Source organism: Engraulis encrasicolus, chromosome 8, assembly GCF_034702125.1.
Source record: "Engraulis encrasicolus isolate BLACKSEA-1 chromosome 8, IST_EnEncr_1.0, whole genome shotgun sequence".
Lineage (NCBI taxonomy): Eukaryota > Metazoa > Chordata > Actinopteri > Clupeiformes > Engraulidae > Engraulis > Engraulis encrasicolus.
The window spans coordinates 17,340,354-17,363,494 of record NC_085864.1 but is presented as its reverse complement, the minus strand read 5'-3'; the positions used below and the strand labels follow the sequence as shown (position 1 = coordinate 17,363,494).

Sequence of the window (23,141 nt, the reverse complement as noted above, 5' to 3'; positions counted from 1 at the left end):
GGAGGCGTGCTTGGAATGGACGGCCATACTGTGCCGTGCCTGGCCACCGGCTGCTGTAAGCGGAGACGCCTCGCAACAACACTGGGGAAAGGAAAAACTGCTGGAGCTCAGAGGGACGGAGAGGAGAGGAGAGGAGAGGAAAGGAGAGGAGAGGAGAGGAGAGGAGAGGCAGACAGAGGAGAAGAGAGTAGAGACTGAAGAATGAGGATAGGAGAGATCAAAAGACGAGGACAGAACAAGAGCCCTCTCTACCATAATTCAGACAGATTACAAAATAAATCTGCCTTCGAGTTCTCAGCTTTGACCAGCATAGCGATCTTATCTGCAAACCATCTCAGGAGAACTAAAATAGCTACCAAATTATTATTAGGCATCATATCTTCAGGCATATCATCAATCTTCCCATTTGGTACTCGATACAATGATATGGCAATGATCTGAGCAGGGGAGATGATCTGTAGCCAAATGGCACATGGCATTTACAAAAAATGTCTGACCGACCGCCTTGCAATGGTCACATGCAGCTGCTGCAGCCTGCGCAACTGCAGGGGTGTGGAAGGAGGTAGTGATGGCAGTCAGGGCCGGATTAAGGCACAGGCTAGATATGGCTGCACCCTAGGGGCCCCCACCTGCCAGGGGGCCCTGATTGGCCGAAAGGGAAAGATTGCAGAATCATGAAAAGATGCACTGCTGAAAAATGAATCTGTCGTATTGAGTACAGTTGGTTGACCTGTTATCCGTAATTCTTAGCTCATAATTACGACACGGTCTATGTAAATTTGTCTGGAACTTTGCCCTCCAGGGTGGGGGCAGACAGCAACCTGTAGCCAAGGGGCCCCACGTCATCTTAATCCGGCCCTGATGGTAGTGTTGGTGGCTGCTGCAGCTGTGGCTACTGTGGGGTGGTGTTGCTTTACAGCGCCGGTGTTCTGTCGAGATGTGTTGCCTCGTCGAGATGAGCGACCGGTCGCCCTATTCGATAGTGGTGTTCTATCGATTTGCGATGCCTCATCTAAATGAGCGACCTTGACTTTCCGCGGAAGGCGTTTCAATCGGTCCACGTAGGACTGTTTTAATAACCATTACTTTGTTTATTTCACGGACAGGGGTGTGCAATCGTTCGTGCGGAGTTTAATAGGAACATGCGGCTGCTGACAACCGTGAGCCTCTCGTTTGAGCAAGTTAAGAAACGTGCCATATGAAAGAGACTGAGTTGAGTTTGCGCAAATACTGGAGAGAGTGTTTGGGATCAGGGCCTGGCTACGGGTTGATTAATGCAGTCATTTGCTGTTGGTTTGGTTTCAATGCGACGTGGGCTCGCAAGGCAATGCTACATGAAATCATGTGCTATGGGGATAAACAAGCGCGGTTTAGATGTTCCCAGATAGCAGATAGCGTATTGAGGCTTTGTTTTGGCAGATGTCTGTCTTTTAATGACCGGAATCCATTTTCATAACATCCCCACCAGTGCATTTCTTATTACCATGTTCAGGCATTTTTACAATGCAGTCGATTCAAATTCTTGAGTGAAAAGGGTGGAGGGAGCATTTTGACAGCTCAATCAGAGGTGGCGATTTTTTTCCATTTTGCAATGAGAACGCCTCCTCTACATAAATAGTCTTTTCTGATCGATGTTACAATGTTCGAGGCTGAGTGTGTGAGCGATTACGGTTAGGCAACAAAGTAGCAAATGTTCGAGGCCACGCTATTTCGCAGATTTTCCAATGATCTGCCGGATGATCCACGCTATTTCCCGTTTTCCCCCCAGGGGATATAGTGTAACTTTCAGTCCATGACAGTCGGTGGACAGGCTATAGGCTAACTAGACTATGGATGACTGGTGGTAACCTCAGGAGGACATGGGCTACAGTTTGAGTCACTAAAGTTGACAGTCTCAGGGGATGCTATCGTAACTTGCGGGCTACAGTTTGAGTCACTAAAGTTGACAGTCTCAGGGGATGCTATCGTAACTTGCGGTCTCACAATTCGATGGGCAATCACCCGCGAAAACCACCGCGAGGGTGTGCGCATGCGTGCGCATGCTCAGTAGCGAAGAGAATCACATCTCGACGGGTCGCTCATATAGACAGGACACCGGCATGCCCAGCACTGACCTCTCGCTCGCTCGCAGACGGAATACCAGACAATTCAGCCACACCCATGAGGGAGGAGGAGGAGGGGGGAGGGGGAGGAGGAGGAGGGGGAGGAGGGGGGAGGGGGAGGAGGAGGAGGAGGAGGAGGGGAGTGAGAGAAGCAGTCCAAGGAAAGAAGGGTCTCACTCCCTCTCCAGATAATCAAGGCTTAACCATTACGTGTACCATAACATTGCACTTATCCAAGGCTTTTGTACAAAGCACCTTACATGTATTATACGGTATTGGCACAGGCACATGGTACTGGTTACAGTCCCTGGAGGAATGTGCGGTTACATGCCCTGCTTAAGAGCACTTCAACCATGGATGATGAGGGAGAAGGTGATCACTCAATTTATTCCTCCTGGCATAGTACCATAGTCAAGAATCTGCAACCTTCTGATTGCCAGATTCATTCCTTACCAACATTACTCCATGGCTACAGCCAGAGAGAGAGAGAGAGAGAGAGAGAGAGAGAGAGAGAGAGAGAGAGAGAGAGAGAGAGAGAGAGAGAGAGAGAGAGAGAGAGAGAGAGAGAGAGAGAGAGAGAGAGAGAGAGCATCTGGTACACACTACAAATGAGGCCTCTTTTAATCTCATTTCAGGTTTAAGGACTCCCAATCTCCTGAACACTGGTTCACTGGCTAAGTAAATTGAAGAGAACACAGTTAAGAGACATCTCATTATCCCCACTCCTTCCCTATACTGCTAAATCCCCAATGGATATATACACAATGGACTACGGAGAGTGGAAAGACCCACAGAAGCTCATTAGGGTCAATCCACTGATGTAGAACAGGCCAATTAATCTATGGTGATCACCGATGATCAAACTGACATGAACCACAATGAGAGACCCAAGCAATATTAGTCATGGTTTGGACTGACTCCCTTAGGCTGATGTCAAATGGGACGGTCTTTGGTGTCAACATCAATGTGTCAAGTGGTGTCACATGGTCTGGTATATCAAGCCATATAACAGAGGTAGCAGCATGCAGGTAAATGCATGAAAGTGGTGCACTGCACTGTGCCTTACTTCCTCTTCTAGCTCTGCCTCACACACACACACATGGATTGCACGCGCACACACACACACAGACACACACACACACACGCACACACACACACGCACACATGCACACACACACACACGCACACACACACACGCACACATGCACACACACACACTTGCTCTCTCTCACACACCAAACCAAAACATGCACACAACCACACACAAACACAGAGACACACAGGAAGACTAACATTGAGGTTTGGTGAGGTGGTGGGCTACTGTGGTGTGTTGGCGAGAAAGAGAGAGAGAGAGAGAGAGAGAGAGAGAGAGAGAGAGAGAGAGAGAGAGAGAGAGAGAGAGAGAGAGAGAGAGAGAGAGAGAGAGAGAGAGAGAGAGAGACAGACAGAGAGAGAGAGGGAGAGAGAGACAGCGAGAGAGAGAGACAGCAAGAGAGAGAGACAGCAAGAGAGAGAGAGACAGCGAGAGGCGGGTAGAGAAAGAGCACTCACCCCGTCCGTCTCTGATACATCCACGTTTCCATTGGCATCGTCGTCCATCTGCTTGTGGATGCTGCAGATGGCTGTGAAGCTGAGGATAGCATTCTCATCCTGGCACAGCGGCTCATCAATACGACACAGGTCTGGAAAGATGGAAGGGAGAGAGAGAGAGAGAGAGAGAGAGAGAGAGAGAGAGAGAGAGAGAGAGAGAGAGAGAGAGAGAGAGAGAGAGAGAGAGAGAGAGAGAGAGAGAGAGAATGTAAAAGAAATGTCACAGGTGGTACAACATTAACATTTTCAAAGATATTCTGTCAGGTTTACTTTTGCCTCTGCATCTTGGCATCACTTCTCCTAAAACAAATATTTTCATCTTCATGGAGAGAGAGTTGATTTGATCAACTGAGAAGTAGGGCTGAGCGGTATACCGTGATAACAGTTTCCACCTGCACAAGGTTCACTTTTTGATGAGAGAAGGTTTTTTTTATTATTATTCCAAAAAAGTGATTAAAATAGAAATGGAGATTAATTAAAATGCAGGATTTTATTTCATTTTTAAATTTAATTTCAGCCTTTTCTTCAGAAACATTGAGATGTGGGGGAAAATTGCCACTTATGGAAAGTGTGATTTAATGCATGGTGTAATTTCAAATTGCCCTTTCAATTGCCCCAGCAGAGGCACCCTGTCCAGCTCTGTAATGTTTAGGCCAATAATTTCCTACAAAAGCAGACTGGATTCACTAGTGAAAGGAACGAAGTTTGGTAAACTTCTTTTTGACATAATTGGACTATAAAACTACAAGCAATTGGACTACAAGGCCAACTACAAGGGCTCACTGCATCAGGCTGGATCTCTGGCCAAAAAAAGAACATGATTCAGTTTTGATCTAGCTTTCTTCGTGGCCAACTTGTAATGTACTTCTGAAGTGCTGTATTGACTGGCTGGGATAGTTCTGGGCTCATGTTTTCCCATTTCCAGTGCCAGCGCTGTGTACTGCAGCAAGAACTTTATTGAGTGCTACAAACAATAAAAGCATTGAAGAACTAAAGACCATGGGGGAAACTTCCTGTATTGACCTGAAATTAATAATTTAAATTAAATAGAACTGGAAACAGGGCTGATGACACAAAGTTATGGTTTGGTTGGCCAACAACAGCCCTTTTTTAATGGATATGGCCCACACCCAAAGGAGGTGTCAAAGCCACACCATGTGAATTTTGGCTCCTTTTGAATTGTTGTAAAACAATAGCAACTCCTCTAACTGGTGACACACCCTGACCCCTGCCTTTCTAATGGGACATCATTTCCTCAAATAAACATCCATGTTAACAAGTGGGGTTCAAGTCATTCACAAATCTGTGTTCTGTAAACTTTGACTGATGAAGACAAATTGGCCAGTTTAGGCCAGTGGGCCGAACGTAAAACTTTGTCTTTTGCCAGCCTTATGTCCAACACTGAAAAGTAATTATAATGGCATAGCATTTCAGAAATGCTCTGAAAATATATCTGCTTACAAAGGCCAGATTCTGAAGAGACATTGCAAAGGACCACAAAAAAAAACACAAGAACAAAACCTAAATGATGCACAAACTCAAACCACCACCTTCAAAAGCTGCTGCCGCGCGCATACAGCCAGTCCAGCGGGACTCCTACAGACCCCAATATGACGAGCGGAGCGTGGAGGATTCAGGCCTAGGCCTACTTCTCAAACAACCAGCCAACCAAACAGCCAGTTAAATATACCGGCAGCATCAACTAAAACAAGCCAGTGCCTATTTTTAGCTCCCAAAAGGCCTTACAGCTGTTGAGTTACTAGAGAAAGAGAGCTGCACGAAGAGACTGGTGGAAGGGGGGAAGGGGGAAGGGGCACAAAAGAATAAAAGTGAAGTTATCATCAATTTTGAACAAAACCATGACTGATCAATAGAAGAGCCAGTTCACTTCCACATGAGAATTCTGTTCAATTTTGAACAAACAGATAACACTTTAGCGGTGTTGGGCTACACAACAAAAATTAGACAGAAGAGAAGTAAGGGTGCGATCCAAAGCCTGTACGCAATGTCCTGCGGCCTGCTTCGCACAAATGTGTAATATAAATCTGCCACAGTCATCCGGCCTTGACAAGGCACACACATTTCATTGACAGATATGCAGATATGGAGGACCATTTATAGTCATCTCATAGTAATTCCACATATTTGTCAGGTGTTTTTATAGCTCCAACACAAACACGTGTGACATTGTAAAATGTAGAAAATTACTCAAATGACCTAGCTCTCTAGGCTATAGCTGGGTATCACAGACCATATGTTGCTTTCTTTGTGTTTTAAAGCTATACACATAATGTATCGCGTGTGAAAGTGGATGTCATTTCAGGTTTATTTTCACTCTTTCATATTCACTTCTGTATCCGGTGGTAACACCATAAAAGTGATTGCTCTCGCAACAGGTTTTAACGTAGGCGTAAAAAGAAGAACACTTGAGAGATTAATATAACTTTGAAAGACTCGTTATTCCTGATCGTGTTTCAATGACCTTCTTGGATGCGCCTTACTGTAATGGGCATCCATCCGCCTTGTAAATTACATCTACACTACTGGCTTAGCGGTTAAATGTCCTCTTTAACGACTTGGTGTATTCTTGGACCCAGAGCAGTCAGAATGTACACTGGGTTAGGTCAGGGCGCACGACGCCGGTGGCACACTCTTAGAAGAAACGTCAGGGTATTGTTCTGGCCGGCATGAGGGCAAAATCGGTGAGCTGAGCTGCTGAGGAAGACTGCAGGGTCGAAAGTTCGAAACCTCATCATGAATTAATAAAAAGAAGAAAAAAATAATTTAAAGAAGGAAAAAAAATCCCAAGGAGTGTGCAAACCTTTTTCAAAAAATGTCACTTTTTCGTTCTGGGATTGTGCACAAGCAAAGCCACAAGAGCTGCTGCATAATTACACATTGACCTGATCACCCATCACCTATTGTATGAGTGTGGGTGAGGCTCCACAGGGGAAGACAATGAATGAGAGTTTAAGGAGAATTCCTGCCAATTTCAACATGCAGGTTAATTGCTGATATCTGAAAACGTGGCTTTTTTCTCTTTGCTCAGCCTTCTCCAAGATCCCGTTCATTCCAATGAAAGCAGCTTAACATAATCCAAATAACACACATCCCAAAACATATTGTGCTGTAATGTGTCTGATGATGCTGCATAACTTTTAGGATGATATCTGGTACGTCACAACCTTTTTCATACTGTAAACAAACCAAGAGTCCATTCGAATGGGCCAAGATCTCAGAAAGGGCTGAAAAAAATATGCGTTGCAGTCAAGGGAAAGCGTGAGCAATACAAATGCATGATGAAATTTTCACGAGTTCTACTTTAAAACCTGAGCAATGACGTCTGGTATTCCAACTCAAGGATCTCACATCCACCAAGTTCCTCTGCAAGAGCTGACGGGCCTTCGTTTTGAATTCATGAATTCAGTAGTCTTCCCCAGTTCGAGCATCACTGAATACATAATCAAGATAAACACAGCGCTCCGAGTGTCGATTGTGCAAACAAAATCCCACTCCATAGTAGTCTAGCGGAGCAAAGTGCTATGACCTCCCTCCACAACAGACTGTCTCAAATGGCTTTTCACTGCAACCAGCAGCAAAATATATATTTTTAAAATCTGCTGTGTTACTGGCTGCCATCTTAAGCCATCAGGAATGCCTCCCTCCACTATCATAACTCCATTGTGAATCTCTTAATGGATCATGTTGAGATGATCTGCCTAACTAAAATCCTCTGGCCTGAAGCCTACATATGGGTTTAGCCTGCCTTTTACTACCACAATAACCTTCTCATTTATCAGCACAGTCAACTACATCCCTCCCACACATACATTCTCCACTTTCCACAAACTCATTTCCCCGCATGACAAGGCCCTCCTGATGGATCTTTCTGACCTGCAGCTTTCTCTTGCAAAATACATAAACTTGATCACACCCCAACCAAGGCCTGAGCTGCAGAGTTGATATAGCACCACCACTTGCATAAATAAGCACCAGATTGTGAGAGAAGAAGAAGCATGGAGTAACTCTGGTCTGTGTGTGTTGTGTACTCTACGGATCTCTGTGTGCATGGTATGTTAGCTAAGAGCTAGGCTAGTACTACGCACACAATAGCCTTCATTTTTGTGAAATCACATGTTCTATCTGGGCTTTGTCCTAGGCCGTGTTACCAGCTACATTATTTTAAGCGGCTCTCATTTTAAAATGTGGACTCCAGGGCCTTCATTATCATTGAAGCTTGTGCAACAATACTAAATAGCGACGCTATAAAAAGAGCAAGATGAAAGTGCCAAGTACAAAAACAGAAAGGAGGAATAAAGAGTTTGAATGGCACAAAACAATCACTGCTAAATATTAATAAAACAATAAATGGTGAATAGGAAATACTAATACTAATGCAGGACCGTCAATCTCAAATTCCCAGTGGGCCAAAATCTAAATCTGGGCCGTAGTAGGCCGAACTTTGTATTTACTAAATGAGCTAAAATGAGCGGAAAATGAGCTAAAATTGACGAAGCACACACGTAATAGAGGCTAATTTCACAAGCACTCATTGCATCTTATGATAGTTGAAATGTTACTGCGCATATTCTGTTGTATGAGGGTGAGATATGGCATTGTCCTGGGCCCACTCATACGCCTGAGACACCAAATTGTGTGTTCAAGTTATGTTACTATACAGTATGGAGTATGTGGGCCAACTGTACACATCTGAAATGATCTCGTGGGCCAAATAAAATGACCCTTCGGGCCAGATTTGGCCCCCGGGCCTGAGTTTGACATCCCTGTACTAATGGGTCATTTCACATGAAATCAGACAATGTGGGGCCCAACCAACAAAGAGTACCGAGGTAGAACCCCAGAACTACATTTGCATGAATCTGGCACTAATATTAAGGGAGAAATGGACAAAGAAAGATTTAATTAAGAGGGTAGGACACTATACTGTACATTCATTCTTGATTACCGGTAACTGTTTGTGACTTAAATTCACGGTCATAGTTTTGATTTTGCTTTGTTTTCTTTTCTTACTCTACAAATAAAACAAACAACATGGAACACAAACAGTTATAAGTTACAATATCTTGTCCAAGCCCAGCCTGCAATGTCATGAACAACACCTGACATATTGGAGTTTGGTTCTTGAGTCATTTCAGAGATAGCGTGACTTAAGGTTGAAATTAGTTGTGATAAGTAGTAATAGAGACAGAGTAGTGTTGAGGAAATTACCCCACCTGACACATGGGGCATCTTTGTCCCGCAAAGTGACTGACAATGAAAGATGAATGTAGCGTCATACCCTCTTAATTCAAACTTCCTTCGTTCGTTTCTCCTTTAATATCATTTACGCAGTGATAGGGTTCTACCTGTACCTTCACAGCAAGTTTTATCTGTGTCGGTCTGGGCCCAAAGTTACGATTTCACGTGAAATGACCCTAATACAGTAGTCAAATTGCACTGTGAGTAAAGCATTACATTATACACCCTGTGAATGCAAACAAGTTTATGCTTTAGTTTGGACACATATTAAACCAAATGGTAATCCTACACTACCATATTGTTTCTTCAAGAGGGGTTTGAAGTGCTTTGAATTGTTTTCTCTGGGTCACTGGAATGGATAATTATTCACTAGTGGATACTGGATAATGAATTTGAGATAGGCACAGAGCATTTACAAGTCATTATGCCACCGTTTTGTGTGGGTGGTGCAGGATAGGAACCAGATATTCACAGGTCATATGAACCAGGCTATATATTTCAACAGAGTATCTGCAAGTTCTTTGGAAGCACATATTAAGATCACGTGTTCTTAACCTACAAACCACACCTCAATTCCCTGGCCTACACACTGTGTATCCTGCTGGGCTCCCATGTATTGTAGTAGACCTTCATATAACCGAGTGCTTTCTTTTGTTGCTCACCAAATCAATCTCCATTCTTATATTTCTATTCAGTTAAGTATCTAGCCTACTTAACTCAAGGCTACTACTCTACTCAAAGTCACCATTATCTTATCTTATTCATTAGAATTCATTTCAAGCCTAAGGTTGTTGTTAATGTTCGGTTGGGATATTGAAGTTAAGAATGAATGTTTTGTTAACAAGCAGGCAACTTAACCACATGGGCCTGGGGTTGCTATTAAAAATACTACATTGATATGAATTTCAGAAACCAAAACGGTTATTTTTGGCTATGCATAACATCAGAGCAAGGCAGAGAATTTGATTTGGAGGTCGTGATTATACACCGTGATACTATGAATATTATAACCCTAAAGCACTTGGATTATTCATTTAAAAAAGATGTAGTGCAAAACTTAGTTTACTGTAAGGCTACTTGATAGTTGGATATAATTCTGATGAAACAAAGGGGAAATTTCACCTGAAATCAGACACTTTGGGGCCCGACCGAGGGTAGGACACTATACATTCATCCATGATTATGTATGTTTAACTGTCACTCAGAGATGGTTTTGATGTTGTTTGAAAGCTCTTTTCTGGGTCGACAAATTACACAAAAAGCATGGAAAACAATAATTGTCCAGATAAGAATAATGAGATTAAAATATTAAAACAATGATATCCAAAAAAGCCAAGTCCATTTTGCCCCTAAAGTTAGGCTATAATATCATTAACATCTTCAGAGAGTGGTCTTTGGTTCTTGAGTCATTGCAGAGATCATACAACTTAAGCCTTGAAATGAGAAGTAAAAGAGTAGTGTTAGAGAAGAGTACTTCACCTGACATGTGTGCCCCAACTGACACCCCACCCAACATGCTAATGCTAATGCTAATCTGAGCAGCGTGCTAGGTGGAGTACTCATGGCAGTCTCCTCTTACACTGCCCTACCCTTTTTACGTAACGTTTCAGGTGAAAACCCTTCTTCAGGGTTCAGGTCTTCAAGAAGGGTTTTCACCCAAAACATTACGTTAAAAAAAAGTGAGAGCAGTGGGAGCAGAAAAATCCAGGGCGAAGCAGACTTTTCCACTTTTATCTTGTCATTTGGCTGCCCTGCTCCCAGGTGAGATGCTTCTTTGGATGTGCGGGTTTAATCTGTGTTTAGCCGGATCACACTGCACTCTCGATTAAAAGGTGCCAAACATAAACAAAAACTGTGTAAAATTGAAAGAAAAATGTCTGCACACTTAAATCCCCTTTGTGTTCTTTTTAATAACAGGCCAAGCTTTCGGTCTACTGACCTTCCTCAGGGCTCAGTTGTGCGGGTTTAAACCTAATCCTAAGACTTCGCAAACCAAACACCACATTTTTGGGTTTAACAAAGATACTGGCAATTTTAAAATATAGCTTTTTTTGAGATTGCATTTTTAATATTTTAATTTCATACTCGGATGATTGCTGTATTCCATACTGTGTGTAATTTATAGAGCCAGAAAAGATCTTTCAAACAACATCAAAACCAACATTGTGTGAAGAATCTTTATTTTGACATCAACAACCACACAGAGAAAGGACGGAACAACCGGCCTTCATTTAAGACCTCAGATTTAACTCACAATAGAGTGAAAGTTGCGCAACACAGACATGCCACATTGATTTCATTTTGCTTAATTGAGTCCAGATATAGATAGACATGATTTCCACACTTAGACACTGACTAACGAAAAACAATGTTGGGCATCATGACTCAAGAATCCAGCCAACTTTGTGACCCATGCACTTCATTCGGGCCCAAAATAAGAATGTCAGCGGCGGCTGCAGCGTGGAAGGCAGCTCCCCTTCGCTATGCAAATATTTCACCCAGACCGGTTGTTATGTCAAGCGAGCAACTCGCTTTTGTCCACAGGTCTGTGCAAAACTTGGTGAGCTGCCCTGCCTGGGTGACCCAGTTTTTAAGGCTGAGGTCGGTGTGTGAGGGAGCTTTTTGCCTCTCAGTCTCAGTCAAAGGTGAGGCAGTGAGGTTTTAACAGGAACTGTAACATCTGTCCCTCTTTCACGATTGCAATCTGAGTTCTTCTCACCTCCGACGAGTCTGGGGCTGCACAGTGTCAGGAGCACAAGAGAGAGGAGAGAGGCCACAAACAAAGAGCCCGACGGTGAAGATGCAAGAAATACCACCTGATGTACCCCCCACTATGTGGCCAAGCTATTGCAGACGACGCTAAACATTAACTGCAGTGGGACAGAAAAGTGCCTCATCCGCACGTTATCACAGCAGAATAGGAGCAAGGGTATAATAGCTGTAGGAGCAGGCTAGCATGCATGCGGTGACCTAAATACAGCAGAGCACACAGCCGCTAACCCAAACCGTGAGTCAGCAAGCCATCAGTACGCGGTACGCAAATTGAGAAGCCGAGATCTAGTCGGAGCTATAGGGCTTTTGTGGCTGTTTTTATCTGGGGCTTGTAACCACGGAGTGTGGGGAGGATGTAAGCTGAGCTTGGAGAGGGGTGGGGGGGGGGAGATAATGGGACACGGGGCAATGAACCTGGACATGAATGTGACTAAGAAGAGGTGTGTGTTTGTGTGTGTGTGTGTGTGTGTGCATTGGGGAAAGGAGGAGCAACCCGTGTGTGTGTGCATGTGTGTGTGTGTGTGTGTGTGTGTGTGTGTGTGTGTGTGTGTGTGTGGGAGAGGTGGGGATAGCGGCACCGATCTAGATCAGGGTCGTCCTGTGTAAACATAGCCAGCTGACATGAAAAGAAACGCATGGAGACACTTTCCCAGCGTAGAACAGAATAAGCCTAGGCAAGGGCAAAGTCACCAACACCACAGTCACTCAGCCCTCCCTAATGGATCAGTTGTCCAGGGCACAGGGAGAGAAGAGGCCCACAATTAGGTTTTCACTCCACTATGTTCTTTCTAATATGCAAACTCCTGTCCTCGACCTGTGGTTGTGGTTCACTGACGCCCTACATCCGTAGAGAAAGCGATAACGTTTCCCCCCGTCAGCCTGGCCACAACAACTTTTGGGGGACTATTCTTCATTCACCATTCCGATTGCACATGAAAAAAAGACATCAAAATTGCGCTTTGTGCGAGATATTGAAATACATTCTGTCGTCAGTGACGTCATCACGAGGCCACAAGCAGGCAAGGGAGCAAGGGAGCAAGGGAGGACGGGATATTAGAAAGAACCCACCGTGGATATTGGGTCGTGGGGACATTCAGATTAGGGGTCGACCGATACAGGGTCTTTAATGGCCGATGAGATAACGATTTTTCCATCACCCTTGGCCGATACGATACCCTTTTTCCGATACACAATATTTCAGGCCGATATGTGTAAAAAAAGTTTAAAAAATGACAAATATTCTAGGTCTCAAGTTAAAAATTAACATTTATTTAACATGTTCAAATTGAGGTAGAACGTGTAACATTTAAACACCAACTCTAAAAATCAAGTAATGTCTAACAATCATGTAATACAAAACTAAGTTAAAGCGTCTTGGTGCTTTTAAAAAACCTGAAAAACATAAAATAATAATAAATATTGCGTATCGGCCAAAACCACGTGTATCGGCCGATACCAATACACTTAAAAAACACAAATTTCGGCAAGCCGATATGTCGGTCTATCCTTAAATTCAGATGACTTTGTCCTGGGCTCTGCAAAACTGTCAGGGGCCCTGTCCTCAACTCTTTTGTGATCTCACTTTCAGACCACCACAGTCCTTCATGGGGAGAGGGCATTCTGGCCTATTCTCGGCCAAGCTAGGTTTAGACACAATTAGCAGATATTCAGAGGAACACTGAGGGACATTTTGAATGCAGGATGTAACACTGCATTACTAAACACAGGCATAATAATAGCATGCCTCAGAATTAGGACAATGATAACTATTTCACCGCAATTATCGACTCCGTCTTGAAATGCTGCACAGTAAACATTCACTGCATGCATAAGTTCTGACAGGACTTGTGTGTTAGATGACTGTCTATGTTTGTTTTCTTATGAAGAATAAAGCAAGCACAGCCCTATGGGCACGTCACAAATGGGAGAAATGAATCCATGCCTAGTCTGTTTGGCTATCTATTACAAAAACAAGCCTGCACCTAAAGCCATCATCGATACCATGCATTTGGGAATCAGGAAGTTTGCACTACAGACTAGGTGACACCCGCCACAAAGTGCTTCCTTCCCTTTACAAACTCCATCGTGACAAAAAGGCAACTTCCAACTTTTGAAAAAAGCTGCTGGACAACGCAGTGCTATCAGACCACCACACCATGACTTTGCAGAATGAGCAGCAAGATGAACTGCAGTGCAGCTTGTGGTAGGCTGGACTGTCCTTTCTCGGAGGAAGACCATTTCCTAAAAGTCCCTGCTGGAGGCATCAGCAGCTGGCCTACACAGCCATAACCCTTGTACCCTTTATGCATAACTCATGTGATTGGAAGAGCCTCCAGGTCCATGAATGGAAAGATTGTCTACCACCACCTGCGCTGGCTTTTTTTTGTTTTACTCAAACCATCACTCTAAACTTGATCAGCTCAGCCCATCATATGGAATATATAAACTCTACTAAAGGCTCGAGGCTCACAAGATACATACATAATATATACTGTACACATATTGTATAACTTGTATATAAAAAGACAACAAGTGAAGGCACTACCAGTGTTACCAGAGTTTTCACATGCACCTTACAGATGTATTGGCTTGGATCTAACTCTTGACTTATACAACCCAACCAAGCAAAACCCACAAAGCATGTTGTGCTCATCCGAATGTGACCAGCAAAGGCTGCAGCCACCTACAAAAGGCACATAAATGTGAAACAATCTCCACCATAAAGGATGCTTCCCTGTGATAGAAAGTTTGCTCTGTCGACCACTTCCCTGTGGCTTCCTGCAATAGGTGATAACCTAGACTAACAATAAGCGGCCGGAACCTGAGTGAGATAGCCAGAGAGGCTGAGTTTGCCATTCACTTTAGTTTATTTCTGAGCAAAAGACTAGCCATGAAAAGGGCATGCTGCCCGAAACATCATGTCGAAGAAAGAGCAATGGGAGCAGACTTTATTTTTGTCGTTTCAGTTTACTTCACTTAGTCCAGCATGCAGTGGTATGGAGACGGAGGTGTGTGTGTTGTCTTAGCACGACAAAAGACTGGCCATACCTTGCCATAATGTGCCCTGTTCATGGCAGTATGCCCTATAATAATTGCCTATGAAAACAATTAAATTTGATTTGCATGATGACTGTTTGCTACTTACCGGAGTGATGGTCTGTTTGCTGCTCTCCATCAGCAGGACCTTGCTTCTCTGTTAGGCTCTCTCCCAGCAAGCATAGACATAAAATCCACAAGGTGAAGGACTTGCTGAAATCCATAGCTGGGGATATGTCTGGGAAAACACAGATTAATATAAGGTTAGTTCATGGCTGGAATAATGGTCTTTAATGATCAGTTATGAAAAAAATGCATTTGTTTGGGTCAGAGTCTTTAAAACAGATCCATGTTTAATTATTTCACATAGGCCTTGACTGTATGCAAGAATGTGTCCGAATGTTTATTTTTCAGTGGTAAAGTCATCTAGGCAGATCTAACTTACATGTAAGCTTAGTCGCTACATATGGCAACGTTATCATCACACCTCACACCTGTTTCTGAAATCGTGCTAATCTTCAAGCATGAATACCACATACAACTTGCCCACGACAATCAAACAGTATGCCGTGTAGATTCTACAGCATGCAATCTTACCCAAGGCTTTAAAGAAATCCACAAGAGGGTGCACACTCCACATGTCGTACTACTGAAGCCAATGAATGCGTAGTGCAATAATGTGTACCAATGAAATATTTATTCACAATACCTGGCAGTTTGTTAGAAACATACAACCCTATGACAATTATTTGTGAATAACCTATGCTGGTTCTCAATCCCCAATGGGCAGTAGTAGGCTATAGCCACAGTATGGACCCCCTCCTGGTAACCTGTGCTGCTAAACAGTGTAGGCCTATTACATAACAAGGAAGAATGCTTGCTACTCACTACTACCAGAGTATCTCTGCTACTAGAACTACCGGTACTCACTAAGCTACTGTGTGACAGGCCTAGTAGAGCTAGAGCTAGTTCTACATTTACTCTGGAAAACTAGAGCCACGAATTGTTTCACAGAGCACCACTGTGAAAACGTAAACATATCAAAACGAAGTACAGACATTCTACTGGTAGCTCGTGGTTAAATAGGAGTTCAGTTGAAGTAGACAGGGTAGATTGAGCAAACATATTTTGAAACATCAATTGGTAACCCAAAACAAAGAATGGTAGATAACACAAAACTAAATCAAACGGTCAAAATGAATGGCATTAAATTGATACCTGCCACTGTCACCTGCCATTCAAGCTAAAAGCTACTGCGGAATCAGGTGGCTGGCATCTAGCTGAAAGTTGTCTGTCTAACGTTAGCTACCCAGACCCAGTCGGTGTATTAATATGTGTTGCAAATATCCTTTCTGGTGTGAAACCTCACAGATGAATTCATTCCAGTACACGTTTTTCCGAGAGAACCCATGGGTCCCATGGGTCACGAATACCAATGCTTCGACAATCGTCCAACGTAAAAAAAAAATTGTCGGTAGCTATTAGATGTTGCTTAACTTGGTTGGCGGACTTAAAAAAAACAAACACCAACAAAGCCGATGTGACAGAGCAAGTCCTATAATGACAGTTTACACCATTTAACACAACACTTGTAGTTCCTTACCTGGGTCTCGTCAGATACCTCGGTGATGTGGAAGTAGCCTGCGTTTGAGAGCGATAGAGGCCGCTTGTTCGCTGGTCCAGCTGACAGCTAACAGGCTAGTGAGAGAGTCCCTAACTGGGCTCGTCTTCACGCTGCATGGTAAAAACCTGGCAGGATCTCTCACAGCAGAATATCGAGATTCAGGTTTCACGAAAAATATAAGGCAGCCCCTTTGTGATAGATCCCCTAAATTCCAACAAAGGCTTTCGCAGATTTGTCAGGTCAACCCTCGGCGGACTCCACTCATGTCGCGATGCAGCAGCTCCTGCTACATCTCACACACAGCTCCTGGCAGAAAACTGCAGAATGCGCTTTGTTCTCATTCGTTATCTTTACTACCTCCTAGTGTAGCGGCGGACAAAAAAACGTGCAAATACAGTTTCATCTCTGACGCATTTCACACAGATCTGACGCCACCCAGTGGCCTTTTCTAAAACATACAGCTTGCAAGAGGCTGAAAATAGAAATAACGCTTGTTGGAACTACCCCCCAAGACTCATCTGCAAATAGGCCTTTCGCAATCATACCACAAAACAGGCCTAGGCGCACGTATCAACCCATAGCCTACATCTGGAATGTAGATTACTAGTTCTATAGCCTATGAATATGTCCCGGTTTGAGGGGAGGGGTGCTTTGATACTGGTTTGGCCCACAAGCAGTGCGCAAAATAACGCGTAAACACTGCGCAAAATTATGCATCTTACACCAATGAGCATCATGCAGACCGATTGGGTAAAACAAAAGGCCTATCTGCTTAGTGTCTATGTCGTGGGTGATTTCTAAAATTATTCTGGAAACTAGCCCATGGATTGGTAGTCTTTGCCCAAGTGTGACATGCCAAATGAATAGGCCTAGTCGTCATTGGATCTGAAAAGAAAAGAAAAGAAAAGAAAAGAAAAGAAAAGAAAAGCAGAAATAATTCATTATTTTATAAAATATACTATTCAAATCTTAATTGAAACCTGTCACCAATATCAATCCATTTGTGCACCTGCCATTCAGTTAAGCTGGAGATGATGTTGAAATTGGTTAGGCTACGCCATCCAGCAGACAGCGCGCTTAGTCAATACTCGACCGTAAGCTAATATAGGCAACTGTTTGTGTTTTACTTCCTCTTCTAGAACTGCAGTTAACTTCCTTCAAAGCGCCCTCTCCTACTGCTTTTCAACTTGGGCGACGCCAGACGCGTCAAGACCATTCGTTGGATAAAGAGTATGTTTGGTGAGCTTTACTCATTTATTTTGCTTATACAGAGGCTGTGTCGATAGTGATACGTGAAAAGTTTTACATAGAAGAGAAGAGGCAATTGATTGAGTGACAGGTCCGCTACTTCTGTGTCGAAGCGGCAGTCACCACCCCATAGCTTCAAACTATCGCTGTGTTGCGTTTAGGACCTCTCACAAATCAAATTTACCAATAGAAATAATCTCTCTTGTTAAGCACAATTTGTTCACATAGGAATTATTGTAAGAAGTTTTAAAAAATATATGTGATTTTAATGCGTCAAATAAAGTCACACAATTTAAGATAACCGATTGTAGTGAAAGCAGAATTTGACTGCTTTCATTTTAACTCTGTGTCGATGGTCATAGGCGACGGACTGGAACTGATTCGGCTTGTATGATGAGCTGAGCCCCATCATTACTGTGTGTGTGTGTGTGTGTGTGTGTGTGTGTGTGTGTGTGTGTGTGTGTGTGTGTGTGTGTGTGTGTGTGTGTGTGTGTGTGTGTGTGTGTGTGTGTGTGTGTGAGAGAGAGAGAGAGGGGGGGGGGTGTAGAGAGAGTCAGGTAGGGTGGGGTACAATTTGATGAGCAAAAACGGTAACATAATTGACATATGAGCTGGTCAAGCACTATCTGACTTTGCCAGTGCATTATGTCTACCCTCAGCTGCTTCTGTGGAAAAGGGGAAGTATAATAGGCTACATCTGAGCTGTAGGTTCCGCATGAGTCAGGGGGGCACTGTGAGAGACACACCATGTCAATACTTAGGCCACATTAGTTGTGAATAACAGGACTCTGGTGACTGGGACAGCGGTGGGGAAATAATCACTAAGATTGCAGCATAACAGTGATGACTATGCTTTAGCCTACTACAACTGAGCAATCTAGGACCTCTCTGATTGCATCGGTCGTCGCTTTCTGAATGTATGTGAACCAATTGTGGTTTTTCATCATCATCATCATCATCATCATCATCATCATCATCATCATCATCATCTCTCTCTCTCTCTCTCTCTCTCTCTCTCTCTCTCTCTCTCTCTCTCTCTCTCTCTCTCTCTCTCTCTCTCTCTCTCTCTCTCTCTCATTCAGTCCTCATCCACTCACAACTGTGTATAAATGTTAAAACAACTGCAGAATTGAAGAAAAAAATGCTTTTTTCGAGAGCAAAAACAACTTTCTGAAATTGATTACGTGTAAGACGCCACTTGACTACTCTGACACACACCCTTTTTCAGTCTGTTATTGCAGAATGCTGAACACAGAAGTAATTACACAAGACATAGGGCCTAACTGGTTAGCTTCAGTCATTGTGACAGAGTAATAGCGGTATAAAAATAGCCAGGTCTTGCCACGAGCGTATAAATACTCTGAGAAAGAAGAGTGCCGTGAATTGAAAGGAGGGGTGTGATGATGTGAATGTGTGAGATGACTAGTCTGGTCTACGTACTGTATATATGGGTGCAACAAGAAGTGCAACCACACCAAGTATTGATATTGGTGCACTGCATACTAGGCCTACTGATAGAGATAAGTAGGTTATATGCGTTTGTGTTCACAGTGTTTGCAGTTTCACAGTTTACGGCAAAAAGTGCTGCTGTGTTTAGACACTTTGAGTAGATGTATCCCGTTTCTGAACAGCTTTGAAACAATACGTTTGTCATGATGGTAGTATGGTGTAATTAGACATAACATTACATCGCTCTTTGCTGATAGCCTAGAAATCTAGACGCCCCTAGCAGGTGCAAATTGAATTTGCTCCCTGTCAGCTTTTTGCTGTAGGGGTTTAGCTCGCTAGGCTACTTAGTTGACACTTTTATAAATGACAACCAGTCAATAAAGGGTATTGGTTAAAGCCCTGGAACAATGTGAGCCTAGGTATTTTTTTGCCCTGAAGTGCCCTGAAGTAGCACAAGGGCACCTCAACTATAGCCTGCCCATGCCCCCCTGGTGAGAGCCTGATCTCGATAAATTGCGTCTAATTTCTCACGCAAACCAACATCCAAGATTGCGTACATATTCCGACGCATTCCCTGCTGTCTAGAGCACCTAAGTAACTTCTGATTGGTCTAGCTGTGTCCTTCCCAAAACCTTCCCTAAACCTAACCTGTCAGTAATGCAATGTTTCATAGTTTTACAACTGTGCCCTTCCCAAAACCATCCCTAAACCTAACCTGTCAGTAATGCCATGTTTCTGAGTTTCAAATTTGTGCCCTGACCAAAACTTTCCCTAAACCTAACCTGTCACGGACAGCTGCATGACCACGGCGCATGTGTGTCAAAGAGAATGCGTCCTAAACGGGACGCAATTTCAGTTTTTGGTTTGAGTTAGATTATACACGCAATTCGTTCGAGATCATGTTGCTGGTGACGCAACACCTTCAGCGTTGCTTATACAGTAGTAAGGTCAAGAGCAATGCAAATAACGTTTCTGATCTCCTGAAAAAACAGGAATTCGACCCACTTTGTTGCACACCAGTCAACCAGTAGCAAACCTAGGGAGGCGAGTCAACTATGAAACGTTAATTGGTATGGTCTTGGTCAGACCAAGTCTCGAAGAGATTTTAAAGTTGATGAAAATCAGGCTACCTCAACTATCGAAGGCCATAAACATTCTTTCTGTACACATACCGTATACCATCGTTGACCTTTGACCTTTCTGTCTATCTGCCTGCCACAGGTGCGTAACACCCTCAACAATCCTCGAGCATGCAGAGCATAAAGTGTGTGGTGGTGGGCGACGGCGCGGTGGGCAAGACCTGCCTGCTCATCTCCTACACCACCAACGCCTTCCCCAGCGAGTACATCCCCACCGTCTTCGACAACTACAGCTCCCAGGTCACGGTGGACAGCCGGACCATCAGCCTGAACCTGTGGGACACGGCGGGCCAGGAGGAGTACGACCGCCTGCGCACCCTCTCCTACCCACAGACCAACGTCTTCATCATCTGCTTCTCCATCGCCAGCCCACCCTCCTACGAGAACGTCAAGCACAAGTGGCACCCAGAGGTCACGCACCACTGCCCCAACACGCCCATTCTGCTTGTCGGTACCAAGAAGGATCTGAGGAACGACCCGGAGATCCAGAAGAAGCTGAAGGAGCAGAACCAGACCACCGTTAGCCAGCAGCAGGGCCAGGCGCTGGCCAGGCAGATCCAAGCCATCAAGTACCTGGAGTGCTCGGCCCTCAACCAAGACGGCATTAAGGAGGTGTTTGCCGACGCGGTGAGGGCCTTTCTCAACCCCACAAAGGCCACCTCCCAAAAACCTCATTGTGTGTTGCTGTAGAGGAGGCCAAAGAGCTGACGTGACTCTCGCACAGCACAGCTGGGGTGCTTTTCTCGAAAGCGTAGTTGTTAGCCAGTTAGCAACTTGGGTAGTTGCCAATGGGAAATTGCATTGCAAACAACAAAGTAGCAAACATAGTTAGCAACTACGGTTTTGAGAAATGCACCCCTTAGTTGTTAGGAGGAGCTTGGAGGAACAACAGTCATCTGGCGAGAGGCAGGTTACCCAGGAGCCTTCCTGAAACACAAGAATGTACAAAAGGAAAGGGGAAAAACTGTTTGGTGTTACTTAATGTAAAGCTGAAGCCTACTTAAGTCATTTTGTAACAGTCTTATGGTGATCCAATTGGTGCGATCTTTTTTCTTTTTTTTTGCTAAACAAATTCATGTGGAAGAACTGGAATTTGATCAGAATAACTAAGCCATTTCAGTTTCAGTACTTTCATTTTTATTTCATCGTATGCATTTTGTTAATGTATTAATTTAAAAAAAGAAACTCAGCTGTGAATCCTATCTAACTTACTGAGACGTGATTGTGCTTCTATACATGTGAAGTTGTGGCGAGTGTTTTTGACAAAGGCCAATCCAGCCAAACCAATAACAGACGTTTTATGAAGAAAAAAGTTGAGCATGTAATGTTTTCTTTGAACGATCACTGTTTGCACAGTAAAAAAGGCAATGTTAATTCAACACTTAGAGAGCACTCTGCGACCAAAGACAATCTAAATGTTAAATCCACTCTCTAAGTCAGGAATGTCAAACTCAGGTCCAGGGGCCAAATTTGGCCTGCGGAGCCATTTTATTTGGCCTGCGAAATAATTTCAAATGTGTATTACAGTTGACCCACATACACCATTAATATAAAATGTGACTTGAAGGCAAAATTTTGCGCATCACAAGAATAATGAGTGGGTCGATTCTAGTGCACATAGCCTATTTGCTCATAGAAGTATACAATAGTATAACTACATATGATGGGAATGTGTTATTTGCCTATAGCTTTCAGTATTACGGATGTGTATTGTATGCACAATTTCAGTGCATTTTTGGAAAAATATTGAATTTGGCCCGTGACTTTGTCCCAGATTTTGATTTTGGCCGGCTGTGAATTTGAGTTTGACACCCCTGCTCTAAGCGTTGAATTAACACTGCATTTTTTTTTACTGTGTAAAGGAATCACAGGCCATTAACAACAAGTGACTGCCCCTCTAGGTCATTACACTTGTTACGAGTTGTTGCTATGTACTGTATGTCTCAATGCAGTCCCTTATCCATCCAACTTTTATCTGGACCTCGCAGTCCCATAGACGAAATATACAGTGTAAATGAAGTTTGGCTTGGCAAAGATCCCATAGGCAGAGAGTTCTCACAAGCAGGATCAACAGGCGTCTGGTCTACTGTATTTCATGCAGTATACTGCCATGGTGCAGAGGCCCAATACAGACCGCTTATCGACTTGAATGCATAGAGTTATTTTGTCATTGATGCCTGATTTCTTGGGCATATAAACCACTGAGGATAGTCAGGTTGGACAGACTGACATAAATACTACGTGACATCATAAGCAGTATGGCTGGAGAAGGTAATCTGGATCTTTAACACATTATGAAATCAATAATTAGTTGATATGCTCATTCAAAGTCAAAGTGTGAGTCAGAAACAAAACGTAATCGTAGGAATTATGAAATTGCTTTCGATAATAGTAATTGCGTTTAAGAGATAAGATAGTGATGATGATGCCAATGAGGATGAGGATGTTGCCATCTTACAAAACAAACATTTGAGCACTTTCAGCACAATTCATGTTTTCATTTGAGTGTACCAGGGCTTGACACTGGCACCTGCCAACCGGCCAAATGCTGGTAAAACTTGGCTGTGGCTAGTAACAATTACAGTGCCACTAGCCAATTTGGCAGGTACTTATTCAATGGTATGATTGGCATATCAGAATAGCATATATTCTGCATTTTACGCCTTGTGTATCAATTTTTTCTATTTCAGTTCAAGAAAAAGCTCAGTTACTCAGTTTCTATTTGTTTCCTTTATTTCTATGTAGAAAACTCATGCACCCATCTTCTGAGGTTAGATGAACAGCATCATGATAAAAAAAAATAAAAAATCTAATTTGTGGCTAGTAGAATAGCTGGATGGCTAGTGACTCAGGAAAACCACTAGCCACATGGCAGGCAAGTGAAAAAGTTAGTGTCAAGCCCTGGAGTGTACTGTTATGCTA

General features: G+C 43.4%; 2 protein-coding genes across 6 annotated transcripts in view; one reads left to right on the top strand and one right to left on the bottom strand.

The window, feature by feature from the left end:
* Window positions 1-16,720, bottom strand: part of stim1a (stromal interaction molecule 1a) — a 71,425-nt gene extending 54,705 nt beyond the window's left edge. For 2 of the 4 annotated variants that reach the window (XM_063205081.1, XM_063205082.1), the window contains exons 1-3: window positions 16,363-16,720; window positions 14,869-14,997; window positions 3,654-3,784 (exon numbers count right to left, since the gene is read on the bottom strand). In XM_063205081.1, the coding sequence (XP_063061151.1) occupies window positions 3,654-3,784; window positions 14,869-14,983 (246 nt within the window). In that variant the 5' untranslated portion in view covers window positions 14,984-14,997; window positions 16,363-16,720. The remainder of the gene's footprint in view (window positions 1-3,653; window positions 3,785-14,868; window positions 14,998-16,362) is intronic. The other 2 variants (XM_063205083.1, XM_063205084.1) reach the window with 2 other exon arrangements.
* Window positions 16,721-17,528: 808 nt separating this feature from the next.
* Window positions 17,529-22,916, top strand: LOC134454224 (rho-related GTP-binding protein RhoG-like). Of its 2 annotated transcripts, none has more exons than XM_063205079.1 (2): window positions 17,529-17,613; window positions 20,302-22,916. In XM_063205079.1, exon 2 carries the CDS (start codon window positions 20,331-20,333, stop codon window positions 20,907-20,909), a length of 579 nt encoding a protein of 192 aa, XP_063061149.1. In that variant the 5' UTR covers window positions 17,529-17,613; window positions 20,302-20,330; the 3' UTR covers window positions 20,910-22,916. The 2 variants fall into 2 exon arrangements, with proteins under 2 accessions (XP_063061149.1, XP_063061148.1); XM_063205078.1 differs by having other exon boundaries at window positions 17,535-17,622.
* The last annotated feature ends 225 nt before the right edge of the window (window positions 22,917-23,141 follow it).

What these genes read in the sequence shown, in the direction of transcription:
- LOC134454224 (XM_063205079.1), top strand. Translation starts at nt 20,331, where the DNA reads ATGCAGAGCATAAAGTGTGTGGTGGTGGGCGACGGCGCGGTGGGCAAG.